Below are 14,573 nucleotides of genomic sequence, written 5' to 3'. Positions count from 1 at the left end.
TGATATTGTACATCTATTAGATTGACATTTTATTATAGCTAGGTTGATAAACATAAATTTTGCATAATTTGCGTAGGCCTAGATTTGACTCATTTTAATTGTAATGAATGTGATTTATATTGATAAAGTATTTACTTCACATTTTTACGTGTTCATTGAGAAATGTCAAAAAAAAACTTTAAAAAATATGTGAAATGGTTAAACCTAAAATCATAACCCAAAGTCAGCGGTTACCTAAGATCCAACAGCCCATTGTAGAAAGCGGGCCAGCCACGAGAATTCTCGAGAGCAATCAGCCACCCGCTGAAATGAAGTCAACAGCCCGCTGAATTCATGCGGCGGATGCGTGCAGACATAATTCGAGCCAATATTTGCCTTTCAGAGCTATAATTATTTTTTTTGTGGTGAAATAAAATATCTCTCATTTCCCCCTCAAATAGATTATTCTTTTTTTCAATTTCCAAATGGCTCCTGTTGTGTGGTTTTGAAGCGGGCACCAAATTAGAAAATAAGCTAGTATAAGTTTATAAATACTTCATAATGCATCAATGAATATGCCCAGGATTCAAATACAATTCTTCATATTTTCGCTTTCATACTTCAATCATTTTCCATCCATCATTCACTTGAAGTTGGGTCAAGGCAACAGAGGACGGGAAGCTTCAAAATCGACTTTCGAGGTTTATCTAGTTGTTAGTGTAGATCATTTAATATGATTGTTGCTACTTTATTTACGAGTAACTAAATTGTATTCCATCCATCCCACCATCAGCGAGACTAGGCATGCACAAACCAAACCGGACCGCTGGTTCACAAACCGGAACCGGAACCGGCGCCGGCGGTTCAAACCGAATGGCAGTTTGGCGGTTCAAGTTCAAAAAAAGCGTGAACCGTAACCTGCGGTTCAAAACCGCCAGTTTGAACTGGCGGTACCAACGGTAGGATTCAGCTAGGGCGTAGGTTTTCAGGCTAGGTGTGCAGAAAAACCGGTGATTTCCGACGGTTCTGGTCCTTTTTCAGGTGGCAGTGTATAGGCCTGAAAACCGGTCAGAAATCGTGGACTGAACCGCCGGTTCAGGCGGTAAACTGGCCGAAATTTGAAATTAATTTTTTTTTATTTCTTCCATTTTACTCCTATAAATACCCCACTTCCCCCATCATTTTTAATCACCTCATTCTTGTGTTAACAAGGATTTCCTACTCAATCTTAATTTATCTATTTCTATCATCATTCTCTCTAATTGCTCAAGTTGTTTACTACTATATTTGTTATTGTGTTCGTAATTTACCTTTTATTCAATACTTCATATTCCATACTACTTCCATTTTGCATTATGTCTTCTTCTCGTGGTGGATCGGGACGTGGTGATCGGGGCAAAGAAATTGCTCAAAATCAAAGTAGTCGTCCCCAAAGATCAAAGCGACCTAGTCGTCGAGAAGTTATGGAAGAGGTTTCCCGAGTGGCGGCTGAACGCATGCAAGTAAGTTCTAAGAAATAAAATTATTTTTACAATTCATAATTTCATAATATTTAGTTTGTTAATTTTTTTTTATGTTCCTAATTAAAACTTCAACTTATATAATATTTATAGATAGAAGAAGATCATAGGACCGTCATGCTACTCGCTGAAATGCATCAAGGTGGGGGGAGGGGCGGTGGTAGTTCCCAACAACAAGATGACGAGTACGACGTGTCTATATCGTTGGACTCGGACAACAATGATGATAGATCTCATTCTCGTATTCCGTCTAGCACCGGCGAAAATGGGGACATGCCTCCCCCCACCCACTAAAAAAGCATTTAAATCTGATATATTTGTTAAACACTACAAGAAGGTCTCGGTGGTAATTCCATGTCCTAATGATCCGCTCTCTCAAGAAGAGACATCGGCGTTTCATGCATATTGTAACTATTGTGATAAAGTCAACAAATTTGCGAGTGGTGGGAGATATGGCACCCTCCGTCATCATTTGGTGACAAAGCATCCGGTAGAATGTGGCACTGCCTCACCCAAACCCAACTAAACTTCCAACCCGGTGGCTCAGGTTCGTCACGTATGCCTCTTTTTAAATATGATCCTAAAAATTTTGCTGACGTTATGACTAGATGGACTGCAATGAAGCATTTTCCTTTTAATGTTTATGATGACAAAATATTTGAGGTTACTATACAAAGTGGTTTGAACGTAGCTGTCAAAAGAGTAGGTCGAATGACCGTTCAACGATCTACCGTTCGACAATTTTTGGAGAAAAAAATTGAATTATCACGTTATTTACTCAACTTGGGACACAAAGTGAACATTTGCTCAGATGTATGGACTGATTATTTTAGTAGACATTCATACATGGGCATTACGGTTCACTTTGTGGACAATAGTTGGACTTTGAACAAGCGTTTGATTGGTTTTAGAGAATTTGAGACATCACACACTGCACCCGAAATTGCTTCTTTAATTATTCAAGTTTTGAATTAATTTCAATTATGCAATAAGATATTTTCTGTTGGTTTTGATAATGCAACTGCTAACACTGCAAGTATTAATGACTTGATTGTGGCTTGTGCTCCGGTTATTGGTGGTAAGTATTTTCATCAAAGATGCATATGCCATATTTTGAATTTATGTGTACAAGATGCGCTTGAATTATGACAAAAGCATGTTAGTCCTATTAGAACTGCAGTTAGATTAATCCACCAAAAGCCGCTTATTGGCAAAGCTTGGAAGAAGTATTCCCATCAAAAGAAGGTAAGATATACGAATTTTACCATGGATGTGTCTCATAGATGAGATTTTACCATCAAAAGAAGTATTGTCATCAAAAGAAGGCAAAGCCGACATATGATTGTCTGAATTCTACTTTGACGCATAAAGATTATTTGTGTGATTTTTTTAGAACCTATCATGTTTCTGATTTATATCTGTCGCATAGTTGTTGTGATCATAGCGTGAGTTTATTTAAATTTTTCAAATATTTCAAAAATGCGACTGTTGAATTATCGGGTGTTTATTATTGCACTGTTGTTCGTGTTTTAGAGCATTGCATGTATATATCACCTGGTTTTAAAACTGCGATGAAAAATGCTTGATCTTCTCCTGAATTGATGTGTGTTTTATATTATATGATTGACAAATGGCTTAAGTATTTCAATGAGATTCCAACGGTGTTTTTGATTGCAAAGGTCTTGGATCCAAAATGGAAATTAGCCGGTACCTCCATGATTTTAGATTTTTATTATAATAAATTGAGTTCTATTGATCTTGGTCCACTTCAAGCTTTGCAAGTGGATACCAATGACCAATGGGGAGTAAACCTAACCGAAACATTTCAAATAAACCTCCCGGACCGATCAATTGTCCAACAAACCTTCGAGTTTAAATTGAGTGCTCTCTACACCGAATATGAAACCAAGTATAACAGTACCCACCAAGTCAGAAGACCTACCCCTCCTCAACAACATAATTTTGGCTTAGCATTTCAAACTGATTATGATGCGAAGCCAATTAGCCGACCTATACAGCTACAGCACCGGCGGAAGGTCGACCTCAGGTATGGTAAGTGACTTAGAATTATTTCGATTCACTCTTTTCCTTTGGTGATGAAGGTCATACTCCTCCCGCCGAAATCGACGTCCTCGATTGGTGGGGAACACACGAGAAAGATTTTCCCATACTTGCGTCAATGGCCAAGGAGACTTTTTCGGTTCCGGCTTCCACTGTCGCCGTCAAGTCCGCTTTCAGTGTTGGATCACGTGTGTTGGATGAATCAAGAAGTAAGCTCTCCGCGAAAAATATGGAAGTCGTGATGTTACTTGATGATTGGGCCAAAGCTGACGTCAGAGTACAAGAAAATGATTGGGATGATCGTCAGGAGGAATCACAAGAAGAATTCATCGGGGATGAATCGTAGGCCAACCCAACCATCAACCACCAGCCAAGCCAAATAGGTAAGTAAGGTAAGAGAACTACGTAGGCTTTGATTCCCTAATACAAATGAGCATTAGGGATACGTAGGCACCTCAACTTAAATTTTAAATTTAAGTTGAGCTCAAGTCATTTTTCCTTTTTTGCCCATTTGTTTCTACTTTAAAAATATGCAAATACAATTAATTAATTGTATTTGTATATTTTCTAGTCGTTTAAGTAGATTTCTCTATAAGGCTAAATCTGAGAAACTTTTGACAATTCTACTATAATTGTTGATTGTTAGACTAAGCTCAACATTTAAGGTTGAATTGCTAAAGGTGTCCTCAATTTAGTTATGTAGAAACATCTCATTCGCCGACTAAGAGTATATATACTTATAAATTTATTGTTTAGAACTTCAAGTCTTTTTTGTAATTTATAATTAGCTTCGTTGTAGACTAGTAGTGTTGTTGTATTTAAATTTTTTGTTTAAGACTTTAAGTTTTTTGTGATTTGTAATTGTTGTAACTTGTAATCTCAATAAAATTGCAATTTTCATCGTGATTTTTTGACTTTTATTTACGCACATTTCATAGATAAATAAATAAGAAGATGCAAAAAAAAAATTACGAACCTCCCCATGAACCAGCGGTTTTTGAATCGGAACCGCCAAAACCCTTGGCGGGCCGGTTCCGGTTCATGAAAATGTTGAACCGTGAACCGCTGGTTCCGAACCGGAACCGGCGGTTTTTGAACCGTGTGCATGCCTAAGCGAGACACTTCTTTTAAGCACTAATTTTGATAAATGATACTCCCTCCGTCCCCGATTAATTGTCACTCTTTGACCGGACATGATTTTTAAGAAATGTAAAGAAAAGTTGGTTGAAAAAGTTAGTGGAATGTGGGACCCACTTTTTAATATTGGTTTTATAATAAAATGTGAGTGAAGTGAGTTAGTGGAATGTGATACCTACTTACCATTTATGATAAAAATGAAGTGTGACAATTATTGAGGGACGGATCGAAATGGAAAAGAGTGACAATTAATCGGGGACAGAGGGAGTATATAATAGTTAAAGTGGATTGAGAAAATAATGCACAGAAAAGTCATATAGTACAAATGTTGCAATTTTATTCCCCGTGATTCAATATCCCGGAACTGATCAATGGCGATACTATCTCTACAACGTATACTTTGCAGTTATTTATAGTGTTAATAATTATACCATCAATCACGACTACCCAAAAACATCAGGATATTAGATTATGAAAAACTCACACATATTGACAAGTGAAAGTAGTGCATGACTATTAGTTACTCAAATATCAATAAATCATCAACAAATACCCTTTGACGTTTGGCCAAGAGAAGAATGTGTATGTCCCTCTCCCGCCTCTAAAACTACGTAAAGATCAAAAGTAAGTGTAACATAAACGTGAAAAATGCGACGGATAGAGACAGATGAACAAGCTACAAAAGATTATGGGACTAAGAACAATAAAGAGTTACAACAGTTAGGGGTGAACATTCGGGTTTCGGTTCGATTTTTTTTTCCCAAACCGAAGCGAAACTAAAAAACCAAAAAACTGAAACAAAAACACCGAAAACAAAACTAAACCAAAAAATCGAAAATATATGAGATTTCAAAAAACCGAAAAAATACCAAAATCATAACATGAATAGATGATTAAATTATTAGAATATGTGTATGATATTATATTAAAATATAATTCATTTTTTTCCGGTTGAACTCGATTGAACCGAAAAATAGAAACCTTCAAACTTTATATTTTAGGAAATCTTTAAACCCCTTTTAAATTAATAGAATATGTATATAATAGTATATTAAAATAGCAATTATTTCCATTTTAGTTCGTCCCTTAAAAATAGAAACCTTCAAACTTTCTATTTATGAAAATCTTTAAACCTATATACATCAATTTATCTACCACTTATACAACTACAATAAAGAGGACCCCACAATCCACTAACAATAATTCCATTACTTTTTCAATTCAATTATGTATTAAAACTCATGTTGTTTCACATGTTTCTATTTTAAAAATACGGAGGTATAGTATTAAATTTTGTTTGGAATAGGAAATCTTTTTGTTTAAATTACTACTAGAATATCAAAAAAAATTTGTATAAATTGTTTATAATGATAAATGTTTTTTAATTGTTTACCATTTGTATTCTTTAGCCGAAAATTCTTTAGTCCGTGCGTACTACCGTTGCTAACACTAGCAAAATAAAATCGAAAGAATTAGTCAAAAAAATAAAATTTACAAGAGAAAAAAATTAACTTTATTTTATTCAATACTCCCTCCGTCCCAGTTTAAGAGTCACATTTAGAATTTATCATATTTGGACATAAAATTTATCTTCATTATTCATCAAATTTATACTCAAGTGTCATTACTTTCATAAAAATAAAACAAAACAAAATTCTAAATGTACAAAAAGTCAAAAGGGTCCCACTTTTCAGTAACTCACTTCATTATTACACACTCCAACAACCACTACCTCACTTCATTTATTACACACTCCACTAATTTCTTAAAATCCGTGTCATAACTAAATCTTACTCTTAAACTAGGACATAGGAGTAATTAACAACCTAATTTACTCTATTTTTTATTACTCCTTCAATCATGAAAATTAGTCTTATTTTGCTATGTTAGGTTGTCCACAAAAAATACTCTCTCATTTATAAAAATGGAAACTTTCTCTCTTATAATTTATCCACTTTTTCTCCCCTTTCTTTCATAATTTACCTATTTTTTCTCATTTTCTTTTACTTTATCAATTTTTCATTAAACACTGTGTCTTCCATTAATGAAACTATAATGTGTGTGCAGAGGGAGTATTAGTATTGTGATGACATTTATGTACGCACAAATTTGGTATATGCATGTCTGATGAAATTACCACAATTTATGCACGAAGCACTAAGATACGAGCTATCATGTTATATAAATTTGGTTAGCAACGAAATTCCAACATACTGTAAAAACAATACTCCATTAGTGATGGATGCCCGAGATACACATAACATGACTCAAAACATCACACAATTCCCAACATTAGTTGTAGAGAAACATAACAATACCTCAACCAAGTTAACCAAAGCCAATACAACGGCAGTCCAAATATCCTATGCAGTTCTTCAGTTTTTTTTAAACTTAATACACAAAGTTATTGAATTCTTCCCAGAAATGGTATCTCTAGTATATGTAGTATTCGAGTACACACCTTCATCTGGCATTCGGGGCATCGGACGAGGCGACTGAGCGGCACCCGATCTGCTCTACGAACTTGGTGAGGCGGAGGTGCTTCGCGGCCCACTGCTCCGCCAGCTTCTGCTCCTTCATCTCTGCCTCCCGTCTCAAACCGGCAATCTGCTCTCTGTACTCAGCCTCAATGCGCTCTATCGTCGCCTTCTGCTCTTCCCGTAGAGCATTCACCTTGGCTTCGATGTCTTCATTCTTCTCCCTTTTCCGGCTAGCCTTCTCTGCCTCGAGCTGCAACTCAACCCTCTTCAGCCTCCAAGCAGCCTCTTTTCTATGTGCAGACCATGCCCGGTGGCCTTCCTCGAGCTCCCGGCAGCATTCAATGAGGTCCGGGACAGGCCCGTTGCTGTCCCCGGTAAGGGCACCAATCCCCCCAAAGGGTAGCAGCCCGTGAGAGGTGTTACTATCATTCGTCTGCAGCCATGGGATTGTTGATGGTGGCGGGGGAGTTGGTGGCACGGTCAAGGGCGAGAGTGTGAGAGTGACCGATGGAGACGAGGCGCTGGAGCTAGCCAACCATGGGGGCAAGGACGAGGGCTGTTCCGTGTGTTGGAGAAATCCACCACCGCCATTGGGAGTGGGCGGCATTGTGACTGGATTCACAAGCTTCTCTGCAAAGGTCTCCAAGAGGTGGTCGTATTTCGAGTCTTGGATGGGATCTGGAACCTTGTTGTTCTCCTTGTGCTCGCGCTGCTGCTTGTCCTTGAACACCTCCCACCACTTCCCGAGTCGCTTAGCAGTGCGGCCAGGGACCTCAGCAGCGATCTTCTTCCATTTGTTGCCGTGCTTCGCTTGCAGGTGAATGACGAGAGCCTGTTCCTCTTGGGTGAGGGAGCCCTTCTTGATGCCAGGCTTCAGATAGTTCTTCCACCTCTCGAGACAAGATTTGGCGTCCCGGTTGAGGGGCTGGTTCATGCGCTCAGAAACAAGGTGCCACTCTCTCGGCCCGTATTGCTTCACGTATGCGCGCAGCAAAGCATCCTCTTCACCTCGCCACCGCTGTCTTTCCTTCATCTCCCAGCACAAACTCTTCCCATGACCTCCAACTCTTCATAATTATCTGATCAATCCACACAAAAACAACTTCAAACAACATTCTTACCAACTCAGGTAAACTACTACTGCTTTTGCATCATAAGAAATGGACTAAATAAACCATTTAACACACAATCATGATGTATCTTGGGCTCAAACGTGAATTTAAAACATCATGGTTTTTCGAAACTACTAAGTCAATCTTGAAGCCGCTGTCCACAATGTCATTCGATTAATCAATTATAATGCAGGACACAATTTCTTGAAACCATCAGGTGAATCTTGAATCAGGTTGTTCCCCAATGTAATTCAGTCAAATAACGCTCTATCTTGGCCACAGACAAGGATTCGAACTCTAATGTACGACATAGCCTCTAAATAACTAAGCATGCTAATTATTGAATCTACCTACTGGTCCAATCTTGACGCAAAGTGTTCCACGATGTAATTCAATCAAACTAAGCCATTTGACACACAAATCATGCTCTATCTCAGCCTCAGCGAGAATTTGAATAAAATTTAATGTGGCCTCAACTAAATAAAAAAGCATACTATATCTTGAAACTAGTAGTACAATCTTGAAGCAAAGTGTTCCTGAGTGTCATTCAGTCAAATCCATGGAATCACTAAACCATTCAACATTCTCTATCTGAGCCTTAGGCACAGCTTCAAACTAAATGTAAGACGTGGCTTTAATCAAATAAACCAGCCACACAATTTCTTCAACTCTATTTGGCCAATCTTGAAGCAGATGTTCCTCGTACAATCAAATGAATGGAATCACTAAACCATTTATGACATGAAAATGATATTTGCTACAAAGATGCTCCATCTTGGTGTCAAACACATTTTTAAACTAAGATGTAAACTGCGATATATCACTGTGATGAATCTTGAAAACTATATGGAAATCTCGAAGCGGGTAAAACACAACATAAGTGAAAAATAAGAAAAAGACACTCAAATTGGATTATCACATAAATATCAAAAGAGTCTTTCGAGTACAGCAATTTCTCCAGACAGAGTTTGTCCGATTCATATATATATGAATGTTACAATTGAGTTTTTCATTCCAGCTAGACTGGAATAGGAAATCTAGGTAAACAATTAAGACTAAACTTCCAAACCATAGGAAAGTTTAGGAATGATCAAGAAAAATTATGAAATACTCCATCAAGGGAGAGTAGTGATATAGGGCAACCGCTACTTAAATGCATAACTAGATAACACGAATTTAATTTACTATAATAAGAGCGATTTAGTTCACTATAAAAACGTTTTAGTCTACAACACAAATTTAAAAACACGGATTAAACCAAAACGCCATTATAGTAAACTAAATTCATATTCTCTAGTTATTCATTTAAGATTAGTTATACTTTGATCATCCCCTATCAAGGTATATCTACAGTTATAATGCTATAAAATATTTATACATTTTCAGATTTTCTTCACAAATCTAATTAAACTCCTGCAGAAATAAGACAACTTACAAATGAAGAAAATTAGTATAAAAACGAGAAAACCTTATTACTAGCTCAAAAAGGAAATGCACAAATCTTGTGATAATATACATTAATATAAATAAGACATGACTTCCACATGCTAAATATTCTTTTAATCTTCAGTCTTTTGCCTACAAAATTCAACATTATCACTCCTGCTTATATAAGTTGTCATCTATATGAGTTAAAGAAAAGAAAAACTAAACAAACAGGTGTATGGTGAGTTACAAGTTCAGACCATCAAAATTTACTCAAAAAATTCAATTTTTTACCCAGCATCCCAAGAAATTCCTTTGCATGAGCACACATCATGCAAAAAAACACACATTAACAAAAAAAATTAAGAAAGAAACAAACCCTTGAAGCAAAATTAAGAGCTTACACTAGTGTTCAAGAAAACCTGGTTTCTCCACAGCCCATTTCTTGATCTTAACCACACAAAAAAACATCCAATTTTCACTACAAGAAAGAAAGATCAAGGGAGACAGCGAGAGATAAAGAGACCCTTTTCCCCTCACGAGCAATGTAGAGATCTGGGAAAGCAAAAACAGTAGCAAGAAAAAAACAAACGAGATTCACGCGAGAGTGAGAGAGATAGTATATAAATTGAAACCAAGTTGGCTTCTTTTCCTTTCCAAAAGTTGTGATCCTGACGTAGTTATGTCTGAGCTAAAATGGCTACAAAATAGCAAAGAGACACAATTATAAGCTTAGCACACTACACTACTCCCTACTCTTTTTTTTGTTCTCATACAATAAAAACTCAATCGCTAAATTATAAAATTAAAAAAGAAAAGGTTACACCTTTCTCAGAGTAAAAGAAGAGAGGAGAGAGAGAAGAAGGGGGGTCAACGAGAAAGAGAGAGATTGAGAGAGTGCAATAATGGGGAAATTCTCCCCAGCTTACAATAGCCTAGGTCTTTGCAACTATCATCATCAAGGTAGGGGGGTGGGGGTAGAAGAGGGGTGAAATTTCACTGCTCACACGTTAAAAATTTTCTCACTCTTCCACTTTTTCCCATTTTCTGCAAAACCTGCCCCCTTCGACGTGACTAGACTTGTAGACCTTGAGTGTCACAATATTCATAGAATTTAGTTAATCAAGATCAAATTGCTACTAATATGCAGAGATTTTGAAGAAATTGGGAAGCAATTAAGCATGGAATTTATGATTAGTAGGACTCCACAAGAGAATAGAAGAGAAGAGACCCGAGAAATGAAGAAGAAGTGTCATCGGCGGTGGGGAGTGTTGTGTCCGGGTTCACGACGAAACTGATAAAGACAGGACCTTGCTGTCCCAACCCTCCTCTCTTTCTCAGTATTGTCAGTGATACGTTACGTCTGTTTTTCCCCTCTCCTCTTTTTCTTTCTTTTTATTTTTTTAATTCCTCTAATTCTCAATTTCTCATAGGAGCATCCATATATTGCCACCTCACCCCTATCTTTTTTCAAAGAGGGAAAGTTATTGGTTTTTTATGAAAAAGAGACGCTAACTGTTTGGATCATGAATATGACATAATAGAAATTAAGCTTGAGTTATAAAAATATTTAGTTGATAGTTGTTCAATCTCATTTTACTAGGAGTAGTATATTTCAATTTAGGTCTGAGATATAATTTACTGATATGACTAAATAATTGATATTCTCACGATCTCATGTTACTCACATATTTCATCTGGTTAAATTTAAGATTAAATTTATAGTTTAGTTAAATAATTATCCATTTTAATTTCGACAAATGTTTGAAAATATTCATGGAATAGGGGTATCACTTTTATATACTAATTTTATAATAAAATATAAGTGAAATGAGTTAATGGAATATGATGTCTACTTAACATTTATTGTAAAAAGGGAAAGTGGCCAATTAATGAGGGGCGAATAAAAATGATAAAAATTGGATAATTAATAAGGGGCGTAAGGATTATATAATAGGTTACCACTTAATAAGGAAACACTTAATTAGCTCTAACATATTAATTAAATACTTTAAAATAAAAATAATGCAAATAATTTGGGACGAACTGAAATATAAGAGTGCGAGTAACATGTGATAGAAAGAGTAGATAACTGAGATGGTGATAAAATATAGAGTAGTAGTACTAGTAGAGAATATGGTAAAACTAATGTTAATAGATTATGAACTTCGTATTATTAGGTATTACTAGTAGTGTTAGTGGTGTTAGTAGTGTTTAATTTTTAAATTTGATCTAATTTTGATGAAGGACCTAAGATAATAAAATTAGTTTATTCTTTTAATACATGTGGTAGTACTTTGAATTAAAGCCGCTGAAGTAAAGAGAAAAATGAGTGATTGTATTCATTAATGCATAAAAAAAAAAAAATTAGTAGCATTCAAATAAACAGAGAAAAATGAAATAATGAGAGATCGTATTCTTAAATGCATTACAAAACAAATAGACATAATTACCATATTTATTTAACTAAAAAGTCATATCTAGTCTTATTCTTCTTCGATCGTTTTTAAATCTCAAGTATGGTCAATGACAGTATATCTTTGTATGTCTTCGTAATATCAAAATTTTATTGTATCTCATAAATTATCATCTCATTTCCACCTCTGTGACTACTTTAATAATAGATAATTCTAATTTCTACTTACTATTATATATTATATCTTATTATTATCTTATCTATATAATAATTTATTCTCATCAAGTGTTTCATTGCGGCATGGCTTTTCAATCACCATATCATCACTTTCCTTCTATTTGATCGCCGACAAGGAAGATATACTTAAATACACTCAACCACTTTTTTTGGTAACTTTCTATTTTCAATTAATACACTCATGTAGTTACACCCACTCTTTTTTCTCTCAAAATAACCATATTAACCAACAATTCTAAAACTCCGTGACGACTAAGATATGAGTTATCTTAATCAGGACCAAGAGAATACTAACTTTGGTTTGCAAACTATTAGAAAACTACATGTATATACATTATATAAGTAATGCTTTGCACTAAAAATATTAGCTAGTACTTTCAACACGAAAAAAGTACATGAGTCACGTTAGTTGCACGACGAGTCGACAGCTAATTAGAATTTACTGATGTGGTATTTGGTTTACTAGGTAAAATAGTAGTAAGATATAGTATAGAAATAAGTTGTGAGATTATTAATCGGAGAGGTTGGCTATGACTAATTATCATATGACTATCTATCTCGGATTAAATCATCAGATTCAATCTTATGAACCGAACATAGAACAAATTGAATCATAGGATATAATTTTGTAAATCGAACACCTCCGAGAAGACTGAAATGATTAAGAACATAAAATAAATTAGTATTCTTATAAAAATAGGATAGTTAAAATGATTATTCCTAAAAATAATACCAAAATTTACCTTCATTCCATCAACCCAGCTGCCATTCGAACCGTTAAATAAAACAGACACTATGATGTATTATATTCTTTCTTTCCTTCTTTCTTAATTTCTTATTTTTACCATGATTATTTGTGATACAAATTCAAAGTTGAATAAAAAAGTAGCAAAATAAATATCACTTTTATTTATTTTATTTGTTGTTTTTAGAATTGGATTATCGGTTGGATTGAATCCGGGACCATTTTCATTTTCCACAAATTAAATACTCCATCTTGAAGAGGCTACTTATTGAAACTTATTTATTTTTATAGTATAAGGTTAGTTATAACACCATCTTTATACTTTTCTTTTAGGCCATATTTGGTTGTCAGGATTCTATCTAGGAAAGTAATCTGATTCCTTAAATTTTAAAATTTTGTGTTTGTTTCGGTTTTTAATCAAATGGGGAAAGTAATTAGAATCCCGAGACAAGGAAAATTAGTATAACTTTATAGGATTCTGAATCCTAACTTTTCTTAGGTATTCTTTTTCCAAGTCTTAGGATTCTTACATATTTGATGCAATATAAGTATAGTTTATTATTATTATTATAACCATTTATGATTATAATACTCCATGTAACTATAATTGTAATTATATATTATGATGGATAATTCATATTTAAACTAATAAATATAATAATATACTCCCTCCGTCTCATGCTACTCGCACTTTTCATTTTAGGCCGTAAATTTGGAATTGATTTTTTTGTGTAATTAAAAAAGAATTTTAGGTGTAATGAGACATCACTTAATAAAAGAGCTCTTAACTTAAACTAACATATTAATTAAATGCATTAATTCTAACTTAAATTATAAATAGTGTAAGGACTTTGTGACGAGCCGAAAAGCAAACGTGCGAGTAGCACGGGACGGAGGGAGTAATTATTATATTTGTAATTAATAATTTATTAAAAAAATTATATTATTATTCTTTTATATAAATAAAAATAATAATAAGCAGGAGTATAATTTTAGTATGGTGTTTAAATCAAACATAAAATTTAAAATCTTGATATTTTCCAAACACAGGAAAATAAAGTTATTAGGAATCATATTACCGGGATTCATTTTCCCATGAATCATTTTCCTTGTCAACTTTACTTTCCCGTCAACCAAACATGACCTTATTTCTTTTTCAATTTCCTATATCCTCTTATTGGTACCCAATCTTTTTCCTATAAAAAAATGCATCAAAGATTTAAAATGAGTTTAAAACTGGTAAACAACAGATCGTAAACTTTTTTTTAAAAGGCCGGACTCGAACCTGAGACCTTTGATCTCAGGCACTATTAACCTCTCTACCGCTTGCCAAACGTGGAAAAAAAGTGGTTGTCGACTTGTTGATCAATTTTCACCCTAGTGCGGTTTATAATTATAATACTACTATTACAATGTGTTGTTTATAGTTATAATACTACTATTACAATTACCATAAATAAA

The 14,573-nt window shown here is 34.7% G+C and overlaps 1 protein-coding gene across 2 annotated transcripts; it reads right to left on the bottom strand.

The window, feature by feature from the left end:
- Window positions 1–6,908: 6,908 nt before the first annotated feature.
- LOC121792502 (transcription factor AS1-like) lies at window positions 6,909–11,100 on the bottom strand. Of its 2 annotated transcripts, none has more exons than XM_042190478.1 (2): window positions 10,119–11,100; window positions 6,909–8,256 (listed from the first exon to the last, which is right to left on the bottom strand). In XM_042190478.1, the coding sequence occupies exon 2, from the start codon at window positions 8,208–8,210 to the stop codon at window positions 7,161–7,163; it is 1,050 nt and encodes a 349-aa protein (XP_042046412.1). In that variant the 5' UTR covers window positions 8,211–8,256; window positions 10,119–11,100; the 3' UTR covers window positions 6,909–7,160. The 2 variants fall into 2 exon arrangements, with proteins under 2 accessions (XP_042046412.1, XP_042046413.1); XM_042190479.1 differs by having other exon boundaries at window positions 10,946–11,100.
- Window positions 11,101–14,573: the final 3,473 nt, after the last annotated feature.

Source organism: Salvia splendens, chromosome 2 (assembly GCF_004379255.2).
Source record: "Salvia splendens isolate huo1 chromosome 2, SspV2, whole genome shotgun sequence".
Taxonomy (NCBI): Eukaryota; Viridiplantae; Streptophyta; class Magnoliopsida; order Lamiales; family Lamiaceae; genus Salvia; species Salvia splendens.
Note: the sequence above shows the minus strand (reverse complement) of the source record. Positions and strands in the feature narration are given on the sequence as shown.

What these genes read in the sequence shown, in the direction of transcription:
- LOC121792502 (XM_042190478.1), bottom strand. Translation starts at nt 8,210, where the DNA reads ATGAAGGAAAGACAGCGGTGGCGAGGTGAAGAGGATGCTTTGCTGCGC.